This window comes from Mandrillus leucophaeus, unplaced genomic scaffold (genome assembly GCF_000951045.1).
Source record: "Mandrillus leucophaeus isolate KB7577 unplaced genomic scaffold, Mleu.le_1.0 Scaffold13, whole genome shotgun sequence".
In the NCBI taxonomy this organism is placed as follows: Eukaryota; Metazoa; Chordata; class Mammalia; order Primates; family Cercopithecidae; genus Mandrillus; species Mandrillus leucophaeus.
Window position 1 is genome coordinate 4,174,879 of NW_012101254.1, and position 23,945 is coordinate 4,198,823.

A 23,945-nucleotide genomic window follows, 5' to 3' on the forward strand; every position below is an offset into this window, starting at 1 on the left:
TACAAATACTAGAGGCTACATAAAAACTGATGCAGATAAGGGACGTCCGGTATAGGGACAGAAACACTAAGTAGCGTGGGCCTGGGTTACAGCAGAAGTTCACACTAGAGAGCTCTGCAGACTGATTTAAAGGATTCAGAAACTGAACACAAAAAGATTTCAAAAGAACCCTCAATTCCGAAGTGTTGAGTTCAGTCCAGGGTGGATCTCCTGCTCTGTTAATTAAACTGGAACATTTCAACTGGTTAGGCAAAATGCCTAGATAGAAAGCATTACTCTTTTTATTCATCCCCAGCCTACAAAATGAAAAAACAAAAGATATAATAAAATTTATTATATGGGAAAAAAACACAAAAACCTGAAGTAGACATAGCAGGCAGGCTCAAAGACAAGGGATCCAATGAGCCTATGGAAGCAGGACACTCAATCATTTGGGATAAGAGAAGGCTGGGCATGGTGGCTCAGCCTGTAATCCTAGTACTACAGGAGGCCCAGCAGGGAGGATCGCAGGAGCTCAGGCATTTGAGACCAGCCTGGAAAACATAGTGAGACCTTGTCTGTACAAAAATTTACAAAATAAAATTAGCCAGGCATGTGGTATATACATGTTGTCCTAGCTACTCAGGTGGCTGAGATGGGACGATCGCCTAAGCCTTTCAAAAGGTTGAGGCTGCAGTGAGCCGTGATCATGCCACTGCACTCTGGCCTGGGTGACAGAGTGAGACCCTTTCTCAACAACGAAAAAAGGAGTTGTGAATCACCACCATACTCTATACAAAATTCTACAACTAGTTTTAAATTGACCTCTGAAAGGGAAGAAACATTAAGGAGCCTTTCTGCACCCAGACAACATATATACAGATGTACAAATTTAAATTAACAAGTATTTAGAAGATACACTGAAATTTCATTAGTCAATTGTACCTCAATAAAGCTACAAAAAACTTTTTTAATTAAATAAAAGATACATTAATAACCAAAACAAAAGCACTTATGTCATCAGGATTGAGCTGGGTTTTTTTAATGGCCCTTCTAAAATATACAAACAGCCTCCCTTCTTACCAGTGATTTTTTCAGACGTTCATATTCAGGACGATACTCCCTGTAAAGAGAAACACTTTCTAAATTCCTTTGCTTAATCATCTATCCTACTCACTCTCCACATCCCTTATGTCCTCTGTTTTCCTAAGACTCTGACAATAATAAAATATCTGACTTCATTCAACATCAGATGTAACAAATCTTAGTCACTGATAGAGTCTACCCAATGGAATTAAAAGCCAAGGTGCCCGCTCCCACCTTGGAACCAGGAGACACAATCCTGACTGCTGGACTGGAAAGATTAATACTGGTGAGAACATGACTGATGAACTCATCATTCGAGATAAAAGGCTGAGATAAGTAAAAGATAAGCCTGTTGAGCTCAGGATATGCAACATACAATTATGTGCTTTACTTGAACACCAACAGTGAAAGGATACAGAGAAGAGTCTATCCTAAGGTTTTGATAACACCCCTGTGTCTAATGAATCAAAATCAAAATAACGTGTCTCAAAACCAAAACATGGTTGTTAGGATCTTGCAAAATATGAAGCCAAAGACACACGCTAATAAGCCGGCTATCGTGCCACAGGCCTAAGGAAAGTGCACAGGACTCTGACTCCACTTTCCTTTAGTTAAATGGAATTCCAGTATTAACGATGACAACAGTTATAACATTTATTATAAAATATGCTTACTATATGTCAGCAATTGTGATAAGTGCTGTATACATGTTTTCTCAGTCTTCACAACAACCTTAGTGCCAAATCCAGCCTACTGCCTGTTTTCATAAATGATGTTTTACTGTAACCCATGCCCATTCATTTACGAGTTGTCTAAGGACGCTTTTGTCCTACAATGGCAGACTTCAGCAGTTGCAACAGAGACTGTATGGTCCACAAAGCCTGAGATATCTATTATTTAGCTCTTTACAGAAAAGTCTGATGATCCCTGCTCTTAATCACTCAATACAATGAAGATTTATACTTCCATTAAAAAAAAAAAGTTAAAGGGAACTTGTTACCCCTACGTGTGATCTGATTCAAAACAGATATGCAAGGCAAATATAATACATCCATCATGAAAACTTAACGCTTCTCCTGGAAAAACTGCTTTCATATCAGAATTGTAGGTTATTAAGAATGTCATCAATAGAATTTTCCTCTATCCTCACCTTTCATATTCTTCGGCAGCACTGGTAACTTGCACAAAGAGTTCATCTAACCCAGTACCCAGAACGGCAGAGACACCCACCACCTGCCAAAAAGCATCATAAATGCCACATATTTTTTAATGAAGTATATTAACTTGTTCAAATGTCATAAAATCTTAGTAAGAGAGGTTTATGCTTTGAGAAGTCTTTGGCAAAAAGCCAGGCTAAAAAAGAACAGCACACCTAGTCAAAAGTCACAGAAATAAGTCCATGGAAAATAAAAAAATTGACAAAGACAGATATGGCCTGAGTGCAGTGGCCCATGCCTGTACTCCCAGTACTTTGGGAGACTGAGGCAGGAGGTACACTTGAGGCCAAGCATTCAAGACCAGCCTGGGGAACATAGCGAGATCCCAGTCTCTACAAAATGTAAAAAATTAGCTGGGTATGGTATACCGCACATGCCTATAGTCTTAGCTGCTTGGTAGCTGAGTCAGGAGGATCCCTTGAGACCAGAAGGTCAAGGCTGCAGTGAGCTGTGATCCTGTCACTACACTCTGGCCTGGGTAAAACAAAGCAAGATCCTCTCTCCAAAAGGAAAAAAGAAGAAAAAAAAAAAAGATATAATTAGGACTGAACAATTAACAGGACTTATTATCAAACCAAACCAAATCACTTTCTGCTTTGTCTATGCCTTTGCTTGGGCAATTAACCCACTCTGCATTTGCCTACATAAATCTTACCCTTCTTCAAAGCATACCTCTAATGCTATATCCTCCAAAATCCGTCATTTCGATCTGCCGCCCAACTTCCAATCTTTCTTAAGGTACTTACTATATCATCTGTTTTAATTCTGTGTGTAGCCTTCTCTCCCAAATAGACTATAAACTCTGAAGTTGGGGTCCCTATCTTATTCTTCTTGTACACTCCACAATTTTTAATAAGCAATGCTTTAAAAGTTACTTTTCAGTAGGTAATAAGCTTCCTTTCTCAGCCAGGTTCAAAGCCAGTCCTATGGGTTAACAGGTTATCTGGAGAGGCTGTCAGTGTGAGCAGGAGAGAAAATTTACCCTGAGTGAGCTGTAAAACTCATCTAACACCAGGCTCATTGAACGAGTCAGGTTACTGACATATGTAGTCTCTTGATTTAAGGCATCTTGGAAAGCCTCAAAATCCTGCATCCATTCCACTGCAAAGCTGTGGTCAATGATGTCAGTCTGTACCAGAGAGAAGTCAATTATGAGCAACCAGAGACAACAAACACAAAATTTATTCTTTTAATTAAGTGGTGACAGCAAGGAGCGTATCATCCATATATTTTCTTTCTCTGCTTCTATTTCCCCCTCCACTGCAACAAGCCACAAAGAACCACGATCATTGTGTAGTCAGTGTAACTAAATGAAGATATATATTCTCTTGGTTCACCCTCTACCATCCACTGCCAAGTAACCAGGGCCAGAATGGACACCAGCACATTCTAGGCTCTGAAGTCAAAATGTCTCCTGCATCCTAGCCATCAACCAACAGAGAAGTTTAGTGTTTTTTAATTTGCCACTTCCAGTACACTAGCTGTCCCTCTCGTAATTACACAGTCTTGACTGTGAGGGATAATCTACACACTATGGTTGAAGTGCTACTCTACCTAGCCTAAAATAATTTTAGACAAGAGTTGGTAATAACTGCTCATTCAATTTGGTTGATTCATTTTCTCGAAGTGCCTATGAATTTGTTTCAGTAAAGCCTGAATCTGGTCTCCAGCATCTGAAAAAATCTTTCTCACCCACCCAAACCTTCCAACCACAAGGTTCTGATGAAAAATGGTGAATCACAACAGGAAGAATACACTTACTTTATTCATGACCACAATGAAAGGCAGCTTGGTTTTGTACAAGATGCTGAAAAACCAAACATTGAGAAGTTATTAGTAAAAGCACATAAGCTCTTGCTTGTCCAGTGTCAGTATGTTGGGCTAAGTAAGAGAAGGGGAATGAGTTCAGAATCTAAAAAGTAGTCATCCATTTTTACATAACACTCATATAGTCTCTCCCAACAGGAAAACCACCACCACCCAGAAACAACACACGAACTGTCACTCTCGTTTGAAGTAAGAATGCCTTAATATTGAACTTGTTTTTGTTTTGCTTTTTACCAAACTGGCATTTTTCAGAGAAGGAAATGAACATTTATTGAATATGTATTACAGGTTGAGAATTTCTTATCTGAAATACTTGGGACCAGAAGTGTTTTCAATTTCAGATTTTGGAACATTTGTAAATACTTATTGGTTGAGCATCCCAAATCCGAAAATCCAAAATCCTCCAATAACCGTTTCCTCTGAGTGTCATGTCAGTGTTCAAAAAGTCAGATTTTGGAGCATTTCAGATTTCAAATTTTTGGATATGGGATGCTCAATCTGTATAGTCTAGGCACTGTGCTAATAAGCACCTTTGTATGTATTATCTCCTTTATTCTTTACAAATAACACGTAAATATATACAATTTTTATTTGTCAATTGTACCTCAGTAAGGTGGGAAAAGAACATGAAAACTTTTTTCAATCTGTAAAGTAACATTTAAAAATGTTTCTACCCCCACCTTTATTGAGGTATGGTTGACAAATAAAAATTATATGTATATTTAAGGTGTACAAAGGGATATTTTGATACACAGTTGACCCTTAAACAACATAGGTTTGAACTGTGAGATTTACTTTTCTTCCACCTCTGCCACCCCGAGACAGCAAAACCAACACCTACTCTTAGACTACTCAAAGTGAAGATGACTAGGATGACGAGTTTTATGATGAGCCACTTCACTTAATGAATAGTTAATATATCTTCCCCTTGTTTTCTCTAGCTTATTATATGAATACAGCATATAATACATATAATATATATAATGTGTGCTAATTTACTGTTTACGTTACCAGCAAGGTTTCCAAACAGCATACCTTTAGTAATGAAGTTTGGGGGGAGTCAAAGTTATAGTCAGGTCTTCCACTCCGCAGGGGTTGGCTCCTCTAACCCCCAAATTGTTCAAGGGTCAACTGTATGTTTACATCACGAAATGATTACCAGCTGGGGGTGTTGGCTCATGCCTGTAATCCCAGCACTTTGGGAGGCCAAGCTGGGAGGACTGCCTGAGCCCACAAGTTCAAAACCAGTCTAGGCAACGTGGTGAGACCCCACCTCTAAAAATACATACATAAATAATATATATTTTTGTAAAGAAATGATTACCACCATCAGGCAAATCAAATAATTTTCTTTTAAACAATTAATATGAAAATGGGCCAGGCACAGTGGCTCATGCCTGTATTCCCAGCTCTTTGGGAGGCCAAGGCGGGCAGATCACTTGAGGTCAGGAGTTTGAGACCAGCCTGGCCAACACGGTGAAACCCCAACTCTACTAAAAATACAAAATTAGCTAAGCATAGTGACTACTCGGGAGGCTGAGGCAGGAGAATCACCTGAGCCCAGAAGGTGGAAATGGCAGTAAGGTGAGATCGTGCCATTGTACTCAAGCCTGGGTGACAGAGCAAGACTCTGTCTCAAAAAAATATAAATAAATAAACAATTAATATGAAAATGAAATAATGCTGTCAATCTTCAGATTTCTATTTGGATCAAGATTTCTTGCATCCAACAAAAAGGGACATCCCTTGTCACATCAGAAGAGACAAATGTTGGTGATGACATTTGTGCACCCTCAAAATTAAATTCTCTCAGCTTTAATAACTGTCTGCCTTGCCTTGCTCCTCAGTCTTTTTTTTTTTTTTTTTTTTTTTGAGACGGAGTCTTGCTCTGTCGCCCAGGCTGGAGTGCAGTGGTGTGATCTCGGCTCACTGCAAGCTCCACTTCCTGGGTTCATGCCATTCTCCTGCCTCAGCCTCCCTAGCAGCTGAGACTACAGGCGCCCACCACCCCGCCCGGCTAATTTTTTGTATTTTTAGTAGAGACAGGGTTTCACCGTGGTCTCGATCTCCTAACCTCATGATCCCCCCACCTCAGCCTCCCAAAGTGCTGGGATTACAGGTGTGAGCCACCGCGCCTGGCCACTCCTCAGTCTTAATGCACTAATATAATCCAGTGAGGCATGCCCTTCCTCTGCGGGGCAAACCTGTGCCTTTTATTTTTTTGAGACAGGGTCTCACTCTGTTGCCCAGGCTGGAGTGCAGTGACATCATCACAGCTCTGCAGCCTTGGCCTCCCAGGCTCAAGCAATCCTCCCACCTCTGCCTCCCAGGTAGCTGGAATTACAGGCACACACCACCATGCCTGGCTAATGTTTTGTATACTTTGTAGAGATGGGGTTTGACCATGGTGCCCAGGCTCGTCTCAAACTCCTGGGCTCAGGCAATCCTTCCACCACGGCCTCCCCAAGTGCTGGCATTATAGGCATGAGCTACCATGCCTGGCCACCTGTGCATTTTAGAATTATGGATAAATCTTCTTATTCATGGTATCTCCTCATGTTACAATTTCACTCTACCGGCATCATCATTTAGGCCAGAGGACTCTATTCTTCTTTTTTTTTTTTTTTTTTTTTTTTTTTGAGACAGGTTCTTGTTGCCCCAGGCTGGAGTGCAATGGCACAATCTGGCTCAATACAGCCTCAACCACCTGAGCTCAAGCAATCCTCCCGCATCAGCCTCCCAAGTAGCTGGGACTACAGGGGCATGCCACCACGCTGGCTAATTTTTAAAATTTTTTTACAGAGACAGAGTCTTGCTATGTTGCCCAGCCTGGTCTCAAATTCCCAAGCTCAAACGATCCTCCCACTTTGGCCTCCCAAGTGTTGGGACGACAGACTCAGCCCAGAGGACTTTATTATCTTTAGACTTGGATTTTATTCAACTGGAAACAACTATCAGACAGCTCATATTCATACATCACCTTTTTGTAACAACAAGGGAGGAAGATCAGAGGGTACTGAGAGAGAATGCCAATAGCACATATGCCTCTTTTCTCCTCTGACCTTCCCCAACTCACAGCCACTCAACTGAAGAGCAAATCTGAATGAGCACAAATGCAGGGGTAAGCAATCAGATTTTTAAAAAATTTTAAAAAGAGGAAGAAGAGGAGAAAAAGGCCTTACACCTTGATGGAACACTGTCCCCACCAATAATCAATTACCTGCAGGCATAGAGCATGTTGGACATGAAGGTCACTGGGTTGGTACTTCTCGATGTGTCCATTACATAGATGACAACTGTTGGAAATGAGGATGCCTAAAGCCACAAAATAATCAAAGCCTTGGTCAGAGGGCTCATGACCTGTTCTCAAACTTTTTCCACCATCCTTAACAAGGGGAAACCACTTTAGTCAGGGTGTGCAGAGCTTCTACAACTCCCTCCCATATAAAGTCCAAGGCAATTAGAAATAAATGCTCATCCAGTCTAGCCCCTCTAGCTATTCTCAGTAGCAAGTCCTAGAATACTCACAAGGGCCTCAGTGATAATTGTCCCAGAAGCTGACCAAGTGAATACTTCAATCTGTCCGGGTGTGTCAATCAACACATATCTATGTCAAGAAAGATCATGAAAGAGGTGTTACATTTGTGTTATGCTGAAGGATATTCCATCATACAAGACAATAAACATCTGGTTATCCAAGACTGGAATAACCTCTGCACACTGCCAAATCTAACTTCCTCATATTGCCCTTAAACTGCACATGATGATCCCTTAGACTTTGTTCAATGACCAATATTCACGCTAATGGGCAGGAACAGCAGACCATGAGTTGCTGCAAATGATCACAGGGGAAACTTTTATAGAAACACAATGCATTTAAAATGAAAGACACAAAACCAGAATGTAAATCTCTTGGGAAACATCTGGTTGCTTAGGGCTGGGGTAAGTGTGGAACAGAGGAAGAAGAATGGGAGGAATGGTTTCATCTCAATCTATATCCTTTCAGAGGCTGATGGTATCCCAGATCCTCCATGAAGCCTAGAAATATGTCAACTACAGAGAAATAAATGGGTGTTACTGAAATCACTTACTTAGACATGTTCTGGGCCTTCTCAATAAATTTCATCACCTAAAAGAAAAATATATTAATGACAACAAATTCTGATTTCAACACAGAATCACAGAGCCCTCTCCAGGGTGGCATACCTCACAGGCACTATCACCTACTGAATCCCTCAATCACCTACTGAACGTTTGCAATCTTAGGACAACAAGGAATAAACAGACTGAGCTAAAGCAACACAGCCACATCAGCAGCACTCCAATACCACCTTGGGGCACAATCCAAGGACCTGAGAAGCAGAAGACTTTGATCTGTCAATGTCAAGTAGTATCTCTTGTCAAAATGTTAACAGCCTGTCTCATGGCTTAACATCAGAGTGAAAAAAACAATGATTATAAAACACTCTTATAGAAATAGGTGACAAAGAAAACCTAAAGAATGACAAATATTTATCACAAGTAAAATGCCCCATCATTTTTCCATTCCATGACTGCTAGTCCATCCCACTCCCAAATATCCCCATCCCAGCTTCAGGGTAATACCACAAGCAAAGAACATGTCAAGAAAATAACCCAGGTCTTTTAGATTTTTGTTAGCTGTCACAAATATTAAATGTGAAGTGTCTGACAATACTGATCACCTTCTCATAGTCTACTTCTCTGTCTGACAAAATGTCTACTTATTTTCTGTATTTATGTTCAAGTTTGCTGCTTTTATCAATGTGATCAAGCTAAGGAATTTAAGAGTCACAGATTTTTACACAGCCATATTGATATATTAAAGACAGACATACCTGATCAAATCTGGTAGCAAAGAGATTGAGTGAGGTCACTATGCCACCATTGGGTCCAAGTCCATATCTAGACACCAAGTTGAGGACTGAAATCGCTTATAGATTAGATTATAAAGTTCACACCCAGGCTATCATTCACACAAACAGCATTATGAAATTAGTGTTCCATTAATGAATACTGGCAACCTAATCCGTGACTACCACACAACCTTAACCACACAGGGAAACATTCAGTATCAAGGTCTGGCTCACTCATTTATGACTTTAGGAATGGCCAGGCAAAATGAAGAAAGCAAAGTGACCAAAATGTAACACAGGTGCATCAGGCAGTGACAGCTCACTAGCATTGGCCATGAAGGCCACCTGTATAACACCTCCGGCTCTGATCCTCATAAACAAATTAAGCAGAGTACACATTTCACACAGCAATTTACTAAGAGTTAATCCAACTAAACCCACTCATTTCTGAGTTTCCCAGTCTAAAGAGGTGGTGACCAACAGATGATCCTCCAAGGCAAAATACTACCTTGTGGGACCCAGGTAGCTGTCAGTTATCCTATCCTACTCTCTGCTCTTTAATTACAACAGCCTGCCATCTGGGGAGACAGTAAAAAAACTAAAATCTCAAGCTGAAATAATATTTCTGATCAGCTACCTCTGCCACAATCAGCTTCCATCCTTTTGCTTGTATATTTCACAGGGAAAAGGCAAAAACACTCTTTCAAGCCACAAAATACACAGAAACGAAGCCAGGAATGAGTCAAGACCAAAGTAGATGGAAAAGGATACTGTTTCATGACTTCTTTATACTTTACAGTGTCACGAATATCTGAGGAGAAAGAAAAGAATTAACTGGAATGTAATACATGCACATTCCCTACCAGCAAGAAAGTGAAACTGGCCTTCTACCCTTCTCTTGTCAGCATTCTCTTCTACCACCTCCACTTTCACACTGGTTTCCTTCCTTACAAAGAATAAATGTCAAGTAATTCATGAAGAATGTTAGGGCTAGGAGCTCTAAAGTTATGGTAGAGAGTTTTGTCTCCACAAAATGAGAAGTTTCACACAAGTTAAACACGCCTAGAAAAAGGGAGGCAAAAATCAAGGGGAAAAAAAAGCTTCTTACTAATTGCCTATTACTAACAAACGCAATGCAAAGGCAATGCAGACATGATTTTTAAAAAGGAATTAGGCTGGGCACAGTGGCTCACACCTGTAATCCCAGCATTTTGGGAGGCCAAGGCAGGAGATCACTTGAGCCCAGGAGTTCAAGACCAGCCTGGGCAACATAGAGAGGCCTTGTCTCTTCAAACAAAACAAAACTAGCCCAGCATGGTGGCAGGAGGCTGAGGTGGGAGGATCACTTGAGCCTGGGATGTTGAGGCTGCAGTGAGCTGTGAATCACGCCACTGCACTCTGGCCTGGGTGACAGAGACTCTATTAAAAAAAACAACAACAACAACAACAACAACAAAATAAAAAGCCTAAGCTGTTTAGGAACTCAAGCAAATCCAAAGGAAATGAAAGTAGATAGTTTAGAAAACACCAAAAAAGAAGGCACTGAAGACTGGCAGGCTGGAGAGTCTGACTCTATTGCCTAGGCTGGAGTGCAGTGGTGCTATCTTAGCTCACTACAACCTCTGCCACCCGGATTCAAGCAATTCTCCTGCCTCAGCCTCCCGAGTAGCGGGAATTACAGGCATCTGCCACCGCGCCTGGCTAATTTTTTGTATTTTTAGTAGAGATGGGGTTTCACCATCTTGGCCAGGCTGGTCTTGAACTCCTGACCTCTTCATCTACCTGCCTCGACCTCCCAAAGTGCTGGGATTACAGGGGTGAGCCACTGCGCCCGGCCTTTTCCATTCTCTTTAAAGCACTTCACACAAGTTATGTTACCGGTTTACTCACCAATATTGGCAGGAAAGGGAACTTCATGTACTGCTGGATCCAGGTTGATCACATAAGGTGGAGTGCCTTGGGCATGCAGGTGTCCTGTGAGCCTCTGCAGAGATATGAGAAGGTTGGAAGGAGACAAAGAGGGGACAAGAGAGAACTTCCTTTACCACCCATGCCTTAAGAGTTTTACACTTAGATTTTCTTTTACCTGAAATATCCACCCACTATATCCACCACCAAGATACAACTCTCAGTTCAAATGCTACCTTTCTTCATCATCCATCTAACAAAACTTCCCCTACTCATAGTCACTTGTTTACTTGTTTTGATTCTTCGTATGTGGGTTTTCTCTATCTCCTCCATTAAATATTTAGCCCCATGAATGAATCTTGTCAACCTAATCTTCGCTATATCCCCAGTGAATGGTACATGACAGGCGTGCAAGAAATAATTCTTCGGCAAATCTTCACCAAAACCTGTGTGCTAGCACTGTATTAATCTCTAAAGTTACTTGTAAGCCCCTGCCTTCGAGAAACTGGCAATTTTATCAGCAAGACAATTCCTGTACAACGTGGTAAGCTGACCGAGTATGCACTGAAGGTGCGCAGAAGAGAGCCTTAATTAACCTGGCTAGGGCCCGAGGAGGCTTTGCCGGAGAAGGAACTAAAGTTGATGGGAAACGACCGAAACCCATGCGCCGATACCCTCCAAATCCTCGGAGACCTCCCTCCCTTTCTCCCTGGCCTTCCGCCTGTCGGAGGCAACCTTTTGCGCTCCCCTACTACACCCACGCTGTGTACGTCACCTGTACAAAGGTGGTTTTCCCGGATCCCGCCATTCCCAACACCAACAGACACACTGGGTGCCGCGGACCCCCAGAAGCCTGGGGCTCAGCTGCAGCTGCGGGCGCCGCCATCTTCCTCCTGGCCCCGCCCACCTGACCATAGAGACACTGCATGGCTAGAGAAACTTCCGCGATGTTCTGGGCAGCGAACGAAAACAGAACCAAAGCGTCAGAAAGGAGCGAGTGAAGGGGCGCGGTAGTTGCCAGGGCATCTTCTTAGTATCGGCAGGGCTGGTGAGCCAACTAGTGACAGTGGCGAGGAAGTGGGGGCGCTGAGTAAGCGAGAGGAAGGCTGAAGGGGGCTAGGAAAGGGCGCTGATCTCTGCAGCCTGGGAGGGCTTTTGTCCCCAGGGGGAAGGCGAGAAGAGATGGGGTCCCTAGGGCAGGAGTCACACAGCAAGAAAACGAGGCGCATGCCTCTCATTTCGAGCCCGCAGAGAGCGGGGAGCGGAGCCACTGGAGGACCGGCTGCTCGGGTTTATTCGGTAGCCGAGGCGGTTAAACAGTTCAGGGCTGGACCAGCCAAGACTGGAGCAGGGTGCAACCTCCAGGGTTGCTGGGCAGCACCGAGACCCTTTGAGCACCGAACGGATAAACTACGGGAGTTTTCCGCACTTGCACGTTGTTCTCGCGAGTTGCAGGCGCAGGTTCCTGATGCTAGCGCTCATTCCTTGGTAATCACCCTCGGTGAACTACGCAGTTGCCGTGACCTTCAGGATGAATGTTTGGATTCCAGGTGCGAATAGGTACTGGAGGGGAGCTTCCTTCTCACTGAAGGGCTCTCAGAAACTCAGGAAAGATGATGAAAGAGCTTAGAAAAGTATTTCTACTCGCAACCACCCAGTCTGTTTCTGTGGCCCTTTGTAGCTGCTTAACAGTGTTCAGTAAGTCATAAGATCTGGCTTTCATACCTAGGCTCTGCCACTTGCTAGTGGTGTGAGTCATGGGCAATTCACTTAAACTCTCTGAACCTGTTTTCTCTTTTTAAAACTGAGATAGTACCTCCCAGGGTTGTGGTGAACGCACGTTGTAAATGATGAGCTAAATCCGTCATCTTTTACCACTAGCTGGATTCCCCTCACCTTGCATAATGTCTGGAACATTCTGGGTGCTCAGAAATATTCTCCTGTATAAATAAAGGACAGTTGTGCACTTCCTAAAGTTTCATTAACTGAGAGAGGAATGTCTCATTTGTTCTTTCAGGTTTGCTGAGGGCCCCAGAAGGCTCCTTCCACCGTATCATAGGCTAATAAATAATTTTGTCAAGCCAGAGAAGCTAACAAAGGTGGAGACAATCCTTAAAGAAAAGATAGTGGCGGAAATGACGGTTCTGAACAAGCATATAAAACAAGCTCAAATCCAGCGGGAACAGCTACTGGAGGAATACAGGGAGCTATACCAAGAAAAGTTACTTGTCCAGGCTGAAAACAGGTTCTTTCTGGAATACCTGACTAACAAAACTGAAGAGTACACAAAGCAACCTGAGAAGGTATGGAACAGCTATTTACAACAAAGTGGAGAGATTGAACGAAGAAGACAAGAATCAGCCTCCGGATATGCAGAACAAATTTCAGTGCTTAAAACAGCGCTCTTGCAAAAGGAAAATATCCAATCCAGTTTGAAGCGGAAGTTGCAGGCAATGAGGGACATTGCTATATTAAAGGAAAAGCAGGAGAAAGAAATACAGACATTACAGGAGGATAAAAAGAAAGTCCAAGCTGAGACAGCTGCAAAGACACGTGAAGTACAGGCCCAGCTCCTCCAGGAGAAAAGATTACTGGAGAAACAACTGAGCAAGCCAGACAGGAGGCTACTGGGAAAGAGAAAAAGAAGAGAGCTTAATAAGAAAGCCCAGGCCTTGAAGTTGGCAGCAGAGCGGTCTATTTTTGAATACTTCTGTGGCCTCAAAAGAGAGAACCAGCAGTTCAAGAAGGAATTACTGCAGCTAATTGAGCAAGCCCAGAAACTAACGGCTACTCAAAGCCACTTAGAAAACAGGAAGCAGCAGCTGCAGCAGGAACAGTGGTATCTGGAGTCCTTAATCCGGGGGAGGCAGAGATTGCAAGGAAGTCATAATCAGTGCCTAAATAGACAGGATGTTCCAAAGACCACACCCAGTCTTCCCCAAGGCACCAAATCAAGGATTAATCCAAAGTAACTCCTCCTAAAATAACACTGATTAGATAACTGGAGCAAGTACTCTTAAGTGCTACATTAACCTGGTTAGGAAGGCTTTTGGATTCCAGATTGTTATTGTAACATCTCCATCATGAGTGTTAGAGTGAAGGATTAGATGGTTTTATCCAACAGTCCTACTAGATATTTGGTAACCAGCTTCCCTTAACTAGTTTTTTCTTTAAATACTCTCGTTAATAAGATATTCCACAAACCTCTAGTTAACCTAACACATGACCCTAACCTAGCCATTTACCATACATCAAACTAGCTAAAGGAAACCAACCCAAGGAAGTGAAAACAGTTGTGATTTATTTCATCTAACTAAATTAGATTTCTTTATAGAGAAAAAGTACCTTTAAGGATAGCATTCCAAATAGACTGAATAGCGTTCTGCTCAGTAAATGACCAGTATCAGTTTATCCTCATTCATTTTGACCGACTTAGCAGACAAAAGCAGTTTTTATAAGATTTTTGTAAGTTTGTGCCAGTGACCAGGTAGCTCCTAGTTTTCTCATGAGCGAAAAAGCATTCTGATAACAGCAAGTCCAGTAAGTGCTAGGCAGAGTGACCTTTCATCTGATGTGAAGTCCCTACAAGTTTAGCTTTAAGTAAATTGAGAAGGTAAGAGAAGGAGACATCTATTGGGTCAGCTCTTACATTTGAAAATGTTTTCTTTGAAGAAACACATGTAGCATGGAGGTGATTGAATGCCTCTGCTTATTTCAGGAAAATGTATCCAAAAAAAGTTGAAATATTTGGACTTTTTAAAAAGTGTCATCCATTTCCCTAGCAGCATTCTAAAAGATAGAAGTAAAATGATGTTTATTATCTTAAGTGCTTTTAGGTCATTTATTAATTTTCTTACAGGTGCACTTTCTAGTACATGAAGTATCTTTTGTAATTAACGCATGCCATATGTTTATTCCCATTTAGTAGAACTATAAATTATATTTTAAAGTATATATTTTTAGGAGAGTTATATATTTTGGGGGGGTTCTGCGACATTGAAGTTGGGACTAGTTATTTGAATGCTGAATCCCAGTAGAGGAATATAATCTCACATTTTAATATGGGTCCTCTATGGGAAAATAGGATCAACTTTGTTTCCCAGAAATTGTGATGAAAAACTTCAAAATAATTTTCCTGAATTTTCAGCTTTATTTACATGTAAAGTGAATTCCCTTAAAATTGGATTTAAAAAGGATTCTCCTTCAATATGTCCTTACCTTCTCGCTTTAACAACTTTTCTGTTAAATATGTAGTTTATTAAACGTTATTAAATAAAAACATTTATCCACTGATTTTATTACTGTTCCAATGTAACACATTTTCTGCTTCATCACTCTATTACCACGCTTAAATGTCTTACACGTGCAAATAATAAAAACTAGTTTTAATGCAGAAATTAGGATTTTAGCATGCAGGTGCTTTAAATTAAATCTCAATTTGTGAGCTGAAAATACAGAAACACGGAACAAGGAAAGCATGGTATCCAAGACAAACTCGAAGGCTTATTCTCTGTGGATGTAAAAACCCTAAGACAATATATTTCTAAGGCTGATAAAAAGTTGTAAAGTAGGAAGCATATTAGTTCTTCTGTTAATTCCCCTCCTGCCACTGGTGTCCTGATTATCTGATTCAGGAGTGGGTAACTTCCACCTGATCTCAGTTCATTTTTACTTCTTATCATCCCAGATAATGGATATGGTATACTGCTTGTGGCTGTCCCTTCCAGAGCGAAGGCTTGAAGACATTAAAAGTTGAATGATAACTGATTTCATACCTTGAAATCCATACCTCTAAGTGAGCAGCAAGTTGGCCAACTAAGATTTCAATCTACATTTTGTCTGCTTTGGTATTTAGAAAATTACACAGGGTTAAGAAAGTGAATTTAGATGGAAAATACCTCTGAGGTGAAATTTAAGACCTGCTATGATTGCTAAAATCAAGCCTACAATGGAAATGAAGCCCCTGCAAAAACTGGGGAAGAAACTATTCCACGCAGAGGCAACAGTGAATGCAAATACCTTAAGATGGCAATAAGCTTGGTAGGTTCAAGGAACAGAAGGGTGTGTGTAAAGTATAGTTGGGGAATGGTCATAGAACATGGGTGGAGGAAAGGAAAATGAGGCTATTAAGGCTAGCAGGAGTTATGAGCACAGAGATGTAGACCAAGGGCCTTTAGCAGGTGAATGAGGTCTGATTTACAATGTTAAAAACTACAGCTGTTAGGTGGAGTGTATCCAAGCCAGAAGAAAGTGGAAGGAAACCAATTAGGAAGATACTGTAGTCTAGCCAAGAGGTAATGATGGCTTAGATTGGAATGGCAGAAGTACAGTGAACAGATTCAAAATGTAGTTGGTGGTAGACAGGACTTGCTAATGGGTTTGCTATGAGAAGAGAGAGAGGAATCAAGATGAAGCAAGAGTAAATTTCTAAAATGTTCTCTTTTAAGGAGATGTGCAGAATTTTTTTTTTTTTAATATTTTTTGAGACAGTCACTGTGTCACACAGGCTGGAGTGCAGTAGCATGATCACAGCTCATGGCAGCATCTCGATCTCCTGGACCCAAGCAGTCCTCCCATCTTAGCCTCCCAAGTAGCTGGGACTGTAGGTGCACACCACAATGTCCAGCTAATTTATTTTTTGTAGAGATGAGATTTCACCACATTGCCCAGGTTAGTCTAGAACTCCTGAGCTCAAGCGATCCTCCAGCCTCAACCTCCCAAAATGTTAGGATGACAGGTGTGAGCCACCGTGCCCGGCCCCAGACATTGAGACATATTCATGATGATACAAGAAACCCTACTCAATTTTGTAGCTTGTATTCTACTGTATGACTATATCGCAATTTATCCATTCTGATAATGGATAATTATTGTGTATTAGAGCAGGCTGACAAGAGACCCAAGAATGTATAATGTCTCAAGTAACAGACATTTATTTCTTGCTCACTTAATAGTCTCAGATACATGTTCCTGGTTGGCAAGCAAGTGACTCTCCTTCAAGAGGTGATTCAGGGAGTCAAGATCCCTTCCATTTTGTGTTCTTCCATCTCCTAGGGCCCCATCAGCACCTGCATTTAGTTGGAAGAAGGGCAAAGAAAGCTTGGAGGTACACCCACTCAAAGTTCTAACCTGCAAGTGGCATTCATCACTCCACTCACATTCCATGGGAAAGGAGTTAGCTGGCTCTCCTTCACTAGCGAGAGTGGAGGGATGGGGGATAACTGGGAAATACAGTCTAGTCATTTGTTCTATAATCCTGTAACTTGCAGAGGTGAAAGTAGTTCTCTGATACATGTTTTCAGTATTTCTCTCTTGTAAACTGTACTGCAATAATCATTCTTTTTTGTGTCTCTTTGTATGCCTGGACAAGAGGAGTTTCTCTGTGTATGCCCAGGAGATAAACTGTTAAGTCTTCGGGTACCTATCTTCAACTTTGCTAGCTATTGCCAAATCACTTTTGAAGTGACTGTACCAATTTGCATTCCAAACCATGTATGAAAGTTCATAATACTGTCAAACTTAGTTTATGTTAGTCTAATGAATTTTTTTAAAAAAACTTTAAAACTCAATACTGTGATTAGAATAGTCTTACTGAGTCTTGCTGATCCCTGGTCTTGGTCAGGAAAAAGAAAAGGAATGCCTGCAAGGGGTCCCTGGATGAGACCAGGCAAGTTTCCTATATGAATCCACTTTAATCTCAAACTACTCATTTTAACCAGCATAACTCAGGTTAAATTAAAGATCAAATTTTAACCAGCATAATTCAAGTTAAAATTCAGGTTAACTAAAGAACTACTGAGACAACTGCATGTGGAATTTATTTCAAACTCACCCCCATCTCTAGCCATCTTCTTACCCCCATACAATGTCAAGGAGTCATGCAGCAGGTCGGCGTCAAAGAACACTGGAAACATCTTTCTGAGAGTCATTTATTTCTTTTGTCATTGCCAAACATTCCCCAGGTCTTACTCACCAGAAATTAACATAGCTTCTTCATTTCTCCTCCCTGACAACCCTCATCTACTGAAAGGGCTTTAAATGCACACTGCCCATGAAAATGCAGAGTGCACATACCATGTCCTTAACTTGTTTCAAAACTACCTATTCTGGCAGTAACCAATTCAGGTTTCGGTGCTCCCTTGTTTGAAAGTGGTCTTCACAAAAGCCCACATTTTAAAGCTATTTGGAGGAGCACAGAGAGTTAAAGTGGTAATAGCCTTTCAGAATTTGAAAAGGTAGTATTTGTCTGTATCAGGGTTCATTTTTTATTTGGCATATGCCACAAAATAGGCAAGAATATATAAGACCAATATTTACGCAAAACGGGGAAGAGAATCCAGAAACACGACAACAAAGCTGCTCTAACCAATGTTCCAGACAAAGTCACCCTCAAAGAGAAATAACCCATTAAACATTACCAGGTAGGCATGAGGTACAGAAAAAGAATTTTTCTTTCCAGCTCCAGATAAATATCTACATCTGGTGTCAAAGTCTCAGGATATAAAGAGGATAGAACTCCATATATAAAAGAGGACAGGACAATATTCTCAGAAAATTCAAAAAGACAGAGGTTGGCTAAGGGGATGGGTGAAAACAGTGGGGTGTAAACTAACAAGTGAGGTAAAGTCCAGGGAGAAGGAATGCGCACCTTGGTTTTCCCTCAGTGGCACTACCAGGAGCACTAGGAGACTGTCAAAATATCAGGGGCAATGTGATATTTCTCAATTCTTAAAACCAAAGCAGCAAAAATAAGCTTCAGAAGGCAAGTGATCATAGCTATGGATGAGGCCTCAGGCTCCAGGAAAGTTGGGGCAATATTTATTGCTGCTTCTACTTTCTCTTTCCTGTCATTTTAATGTTTGGGTCACGTTACTCCTAAGGCTGCTTTTCATGTCTGTGGGTCTAGTCACTGCTACTTGGTACAAAGCATTTCCCAGTATAAACAGCATAGGGTAGTTCTAGATTTTTCATCCTAAATGCATTTTCTTACTTTGTCTTAAAACCATATTGAGAGGACAAACAGCCTCCATAAAGGTTGTTTCCCAAGGAGACAGAGTAAGCTTATTATATGAATGACGACAGTTCTAGCTTCTAGACTTGTTATATCACAAATACAAAATGACAAATCAGTTATGGTTTTAAAAAATTAATCTGGAATGGTTTCACAAGCTAGATAATGGAGCAGCTACTAAATCAATGGAGCTTCCAAGAACATTCTATACCCCAGGAAGGAAAGGACAACCAAAGAGTTTTCTTAGTTTTGTACAGGGCAAGAGGAGCCTATAGTTGGCCTTGAGAGGGAGCTCTTTGGGAAGATAAGAAAAAAACAAGAGGACTTGAGGAGGAATAGCAGGAAAACCTACTAAAAGGGGAGGGGGGAATCAAAGTGTAAGAAGGGAAGACAGTGAAATTTACACAGGAGGAAGGAGCTGAAAAAGTCACAGCCTTATACAAACAGCTGAAAGAATCTTCACTCAGTCCTCCCAGCACAGGTCCCCGTGACAACAGCATCACATCTGCTTTCCTAGGAGCGTTTTTACACTGACTGCCTATTTCCTTCCTCGTTTATGATTAGTCTTTGGGGGCTTTACTTTCTGGAACTGTGCTGGCACTGGCTCCTGCTCTGGTTCCTTACAGGAGGCTGACACTACCAGTTCCTCATTTCTCCTCTGATCCTTCCCTACTCTAAGACTCAGCTCTGTCTCAGGAAGCTCAATGCCAGGCTGCTGCCGCCTTCTTAGAGACCTTCTGCTCCTGTGCTGCTGCCTCCGCTTTTCTTCTTCTTGCTGCCGCTGCTTTATCTTCATCAGCTTTTCAAAGCTTTTGGTTGTTGTTGGGTTTACAACAAACCAGTCCTAGAGAGGCAAAATAGAAATGTCATCCAGTTGAAACTATAGTGAAGAACATAAAGGTGGAGGAAGAATGGAAAAAAGGCATGATTAGGGCAGAACACAGTAAGAAGGAAACAGATATGGAACCATACCTCAGGATTCTGTATTTTAAGATGGAGAAATCCAATACAGAGCAGCTATTATAAGCACATATTTTGTAAGGCATAATTCTAGGGACTTTAATAAATGATCTATAAAGTCTGTTTACTTAGCATCATCCCACTCTTATATCTCCTGAGTATAAATCTCATCGTGAGACGTAACACACTGAGCCATAGGAGATTTTTATTCCATGATGGCATCGTAACTAAGAGTATGAATTTTGCAGCCAAGACCTCCTGGGTGCAAATCCCAGCTCTGTTTCTAGATACGTGACCATGGGCAAATTACTTAACATTTTCGAGGCTCAGTTTAAAAAATTAAGGGGTAGGGGACATGAAATCCAATTATAAAGTATTTTTGCCAAAAACCAAAGAACTTCAATCTTATCAAGTGATCTGTTCAATCTTCTAAATCTACCAATTCATAGGAAAAGTCAGGATAGGGAGTTGAGCCCAATCTCTCTGCCCCACTGCAAGACTCCACTGCAGTGGTCCCTGTACGTCAAAAACAAACAATAACAACAACAAAAAGCAAAAGAGGAAATAGCCAGGATAGAGGAATACTACCATAGAGTGCAATCAGCAAAATTCCAGAATGTGGGTACATGTATGTGACAAGTGATCCGGTTTCTCCAATAAATGGCAAATGTGTAAAAAGGAAGAGGAAGCTTTTAGTCTTGCACCATGTAATGAGATAGCCACTAGCCACGTGTGGTAAGTGATGTGTTTAAATGTAAGTAAAACAAATTAAGATATGCTTTCATGTAAAATATACACCAAATTTCAAAGACTTGGTATGAAAAAAATGTAAAATATCTCAATAATTTATTGATTTACATGTTAAAAATAACTAGATATATTGGGCTTAATAAATTATTAACATTAGTTTCATCTTTTTAAAATACTTTTTTAATGTGGCTACTAGAAAATTTTAAATTATATACATGGCTCACAGTACATTTTTTTTGGATAGTACTGCTCTAGATTAAAACAAACAAATGCAATATTTGGACTTTGTTTTAGATCCCAATTTGAATAAATCAACTCTGAAAAAACATTATAAGATAATCAGGGAAATTTAAATAACAACTGGATATATGATAATATTAAAATTCTTAACTTTTTAAGGTATAATGATGTTTGTGGTCATATGTTTTCAAAAGTCATCTCTTACAGATACATATTGAAAGAAGCACTTACAGGTGAAATTATATGTGGAATTTGCTTTAAAGTAAGCCTTTAAGGGAGGAGAAAAGTGAGGTTATAAATGACACAAGATTGGCCATACACTGATGGTTGCTGAGGATGGCTGACAGCACACTGGGTTCATTATGCTACTTTCTCTACTTTCGTGTGTTTGAAATTTTCTGTTAAAAAAAAAAAAAGTAGTGTAAGAAAATGTGATGGAGGGAGGAAGAAACAGGGTAAAGATGTTTTTACCACCCACAAAATTCATAAATAGAGGCATAAATCAATAAACAAATGCCTGGGAGCATGCCCCAAACCAAATGAAATTTGTTGGTTCCAACTCCATTGGTTTTAACTTTTTAGGAAGAAAATGGACAAACCAGTTAACTATATAAAGGCCAGATTTTGTCAGGAGATAATTACCTTTTTTTTTTGAACAGAGTCTTGCTCTTTCGCCCAGGTTGGAGTGCAGTGGCGCAATCTCGGCTCACTGCAACCTCCGTCTCCCGGGTTCAAGCAAATCTTCTGCCTCAGCCTCCCAAGTAGCTGGGATTACAGGTGCCCGCACCATGCCAGCTAACTTTTTAGTAGAGATGGGGTTTCACCATGATGGCCAGGCTGGTCTCAAACTCCTGACCTCAGGTGATCTGCCCGCCTTGGCCTCCCAAAGTGCTGGGATTACATGCGTCAACCACAGTGCCCCGCCGATATTTACCTTTTAAATACTCCCTGAAGCAAAAAAAGATATGCTATTATGACTAAAAAGATATGACTGCCTTCAGAAGACATCTCAGATTTTGGTTAGGGATTCTGAAAGCTTATGCCAGTAAAGCAACAGAAACCAAACTTTATGGAGGTAATTAAGACTCACATTGTTAAGTACTATCAAATTTGAGGGCAGAGAATAAATAAAGGTGTTCCCTTTATTTTTCCACATCAGGCAGCAATAGTTTCTGCAGTAAGATATTCCAAAGAGAATGCACATTGTATTCCTAAGCTGTTGTAGTAGGAGTATGTAATTATATCATAAACAATTTCTCTGTTCACCTGTATTACTAAAAAACCTTCCCCAAGAGAAAATCTTTGACCTTCTGAACTTTAAAGCATTTTAATATACAATTTTTAAATTTTTTTATTTTGAAAAATTACAAACCTTCAGAAAAGTTGTAACAATTCAATGAACAATCAAATTTACCATTGTTAATCTCTTTCCTTCCTCTCTTCCTTCTTCCCTCCTTCTTTCTTTTGTTGAACGATGTGCAAGTTACTTGCAGACATCATAATACTTCATCCCTAAACACTTCGGCATATATCTGCCTAAGGGCATTTTCCTGCATGACTACAACTATCACCTTTGGGAATGTTAACACTGACACAATACTATTATTTAATATAGTCAGCATTCAAATTTCCCCAACTGTCTCAATAATGTCCTTTATAGTTGTTTTATCCAGTATTTTAAACAGCATTAAAAATGGGTTGCTGGAAGACATCAGAATGCTAGAAGACGTGAATGTATAGAGATCACTGTGAAACAAGAATTTCGAACATGTAAATTCAACCTGGTTCCCAAATGTTTAACTTAATTGGATTTAAAGGAATTAGAAGAGTTCAGGCTGGGCACGGTGGCTCACACCTGTAATGCTAGCACTTTGGGAGGCCGAGGCAAGTGGATCACCTGAGATCAGGAGTTGAAGACCAGCCTGGCCAACATGGCAAAACCCCGTCTCTACTGAAAATACAAAAATTAGCCAGGTGTGGTGGCAGATGCCTGTAATCCCAACTACTCAGGGAGTATTGCTTGAACCCGAGAGCTGGAGGTTGCAATAAGCCCTCCAGATTGGGCAACAGAGCGAGACTCTGTCTAAAAAAAAAAAAAAAGAAGAGTTCAAGGATGCTTACAGTCACAGTGATTTTTTTTTTGAGTCAGGATCTCTGTTGCCTAGGCTGGAGGGCAGTGGCGCAATGAGCTCACTGCAGCCTCAAAACTCTTGGGTTCAGGTGATCCTCCTGCCTTGGCCTCCCAAAGTGCTGAGATTAGAGGCATGAGCCACCCCGCCCACCCATCAGAGTGTCTTCAAATACTTTCACAGAAAAATACAATTATATATCTAAGTTTAGAGAACATTTTAACTCTAATGTCTCTGGTAACCACTTTAGAGTTACTTTCCTTGAGAGCCTTAATCCGTAACAACAGGGAGAAAGTCTACCTCTCTTGTGGCTTACATATCAGGTCCACAGGATTACAAGAACCTCACCTCAGCATGGACAGAGTTGATGTGATACTTGACACCACTCTCTGACACAAATTCTTTCTGACATAGAAGACATTTGTATTTTCCAGCCACAAAGTTTCCCTATTTCCAAGAGAGAAACAAAAAGAATTATTGGTAAATTTAGAAACACATACCTGGGTTATGTGTAGGGACTGTTAGAGATGAAAAGAGGGAATTCTATTTCAGCAAAGGTTAAGAAGGAAAAAGATCAAATATAGTAATAGATTTAGGAAAACCAGCTTGGATGGATGATTACCAACATAAATCCATCCTAGTGCAATTCTGTTCCAATCACCCACCCTACTTCAACACAACCCGAAAGTCTCCTACTTTTTCTCAGGTAACATGCCACATCTTTCTAGCTTCCTATGTTGCTTTAACTTCACTTCCAGGTTGTCTTGGTTCCTCCCCCAAAATGATCAAATGCCCAAAATTCACCAGAGGCACCAATGTACAATTCTTCCCACTATGATCCACTGTTGCAAAAAGTGCCTTCAAAATCCAGAATTAGAAGAGTACCATCCATAATACCTAGTTTAAGGACTCAGAAACTAGGATCAAGATGACAAACTCCTAAGCATTCCTGGACAGATCTGGT

At 40.8% G+C, this 23,945-nt stretch overlaps 3 protein-coding genes across 10 annotated transcripts in view; 1 reads left to right on the forward strand and 2 right to left on the reverse strand.

Moving 5' to 3' along the window:
• Window positions 1–11,834, reverse strand: part of GPN1 (GPN-loop GTPase 1) — a 21,072-nt gene extending 9,238 nt beyond the window's left edge. Inside the window, exons 1-11 of the mRNA XM_011972729.1 lie at window positions 11,667–11,834; window positions 10,874–10,967; window positions 9,755–9,794; window positions 8,966–9,032; window positions 8,201–8,238; window positions 7,638–7,716; window positions 7,330–7,424; window positions 4,044–4,089; window positions 3,265–3,411; window positions 2,216–2,298; window positions 1,048–1,102 (exon numbers count right to left, since the gene is read on the reverse strand). Coding sequence (XP_011828119.1) covers window positions 1,048–1,102; window positions 2,216–2,298; window positions 3,265–3,411; window positions 4,044–4,089; window positions 7,330–7,424; window positions 7,638–7,716; window positions 8,201–8,238; window positions 8,966–9,032; window positions 9,755–9,794; window positions 10,874–10,967; window positions 11,667–11,819 — 897 coding nt within the window. The 5' untranslated portion in view covers window positions 11,820–11,834. The remainder of the gene's footprint in view (window positions 1–1,047; window positions 1,103–2,215; window positions 2,299–3,264; window positions 3,412–4,043; window positions 4,090–7,329; window positions 7,425–7,637; window positions 7,717–8,200; window positions 8,239–8,965; window positions 9,033–9,754; window positions 9,795–10,873; window positions 10,968–11,666) is intronic.
• Window positions 11,769–15,245, forward strand: CCDC121 (coiled-coil domain containing 121). The gene is made up of 2 exons (XM_011972606.1): window positions 11,769–12,441; window positions 12,909–15,245. Exons 1-2 carry the CDS (start codon window positions 12,074–12,076, stop codon window positions 13,861–13,863), a joined length of 1,323 nt encoding a protein of 440 aa, XP_011827996.1. The 5' UTR covers window positions 11,769–12,073; the 3' UTR covers window positions 13,864–15,245.
• Window positions 15,246–17,804: 2,559 nt separating this feature from the next.
• ZNF512 (zinc finger protein 512) overlaps window positions 17,805–23,945 on the reverse strand; it is a 39,461-nt gene continuing 33,320 nt past the window's right edge. For all 8 annotated transcript variants that reach the window (XM_011972604.1, XM_011972601.1, XM_011972600.1 and 5 more), the window contains 2 exons: window positions 23,330–23,428; window positions 17,805–19,746 (listed from right to left, as the gene is read on the reverse strand). In XM_011972604.1, the coding sequence (XP_011827994.1) occupies window positions 19,441–19,746; window positions 23,330–23,428 (405 nt within the window). In that variant the 3' untranslated portion in view covers window positions 17,805–19,440. The remainder of the gene's footprint in view (window positions 19,747–23,329; window positions 23,429–23,945) is intronic.

What these genes read in the sequence shown, in the direction of transcription:
- CCDC121 (XM_011972606.1), top strand. Translation starts at nt 12,074, where the DNA reads ATGGGGTCCCTAGGGCAGGAGTCACACAGCAAGAAAACGAGGCGCATG. An exon ending in GATGAATGTTTGGATTCCAG is followed by an intron (nt 12,442 to 12,908) that starts GTGCGAATAGGT and finishes TTGTTCTTTCAG; the next exon opens with GTTTGCTGAGGGCCCCAGAA.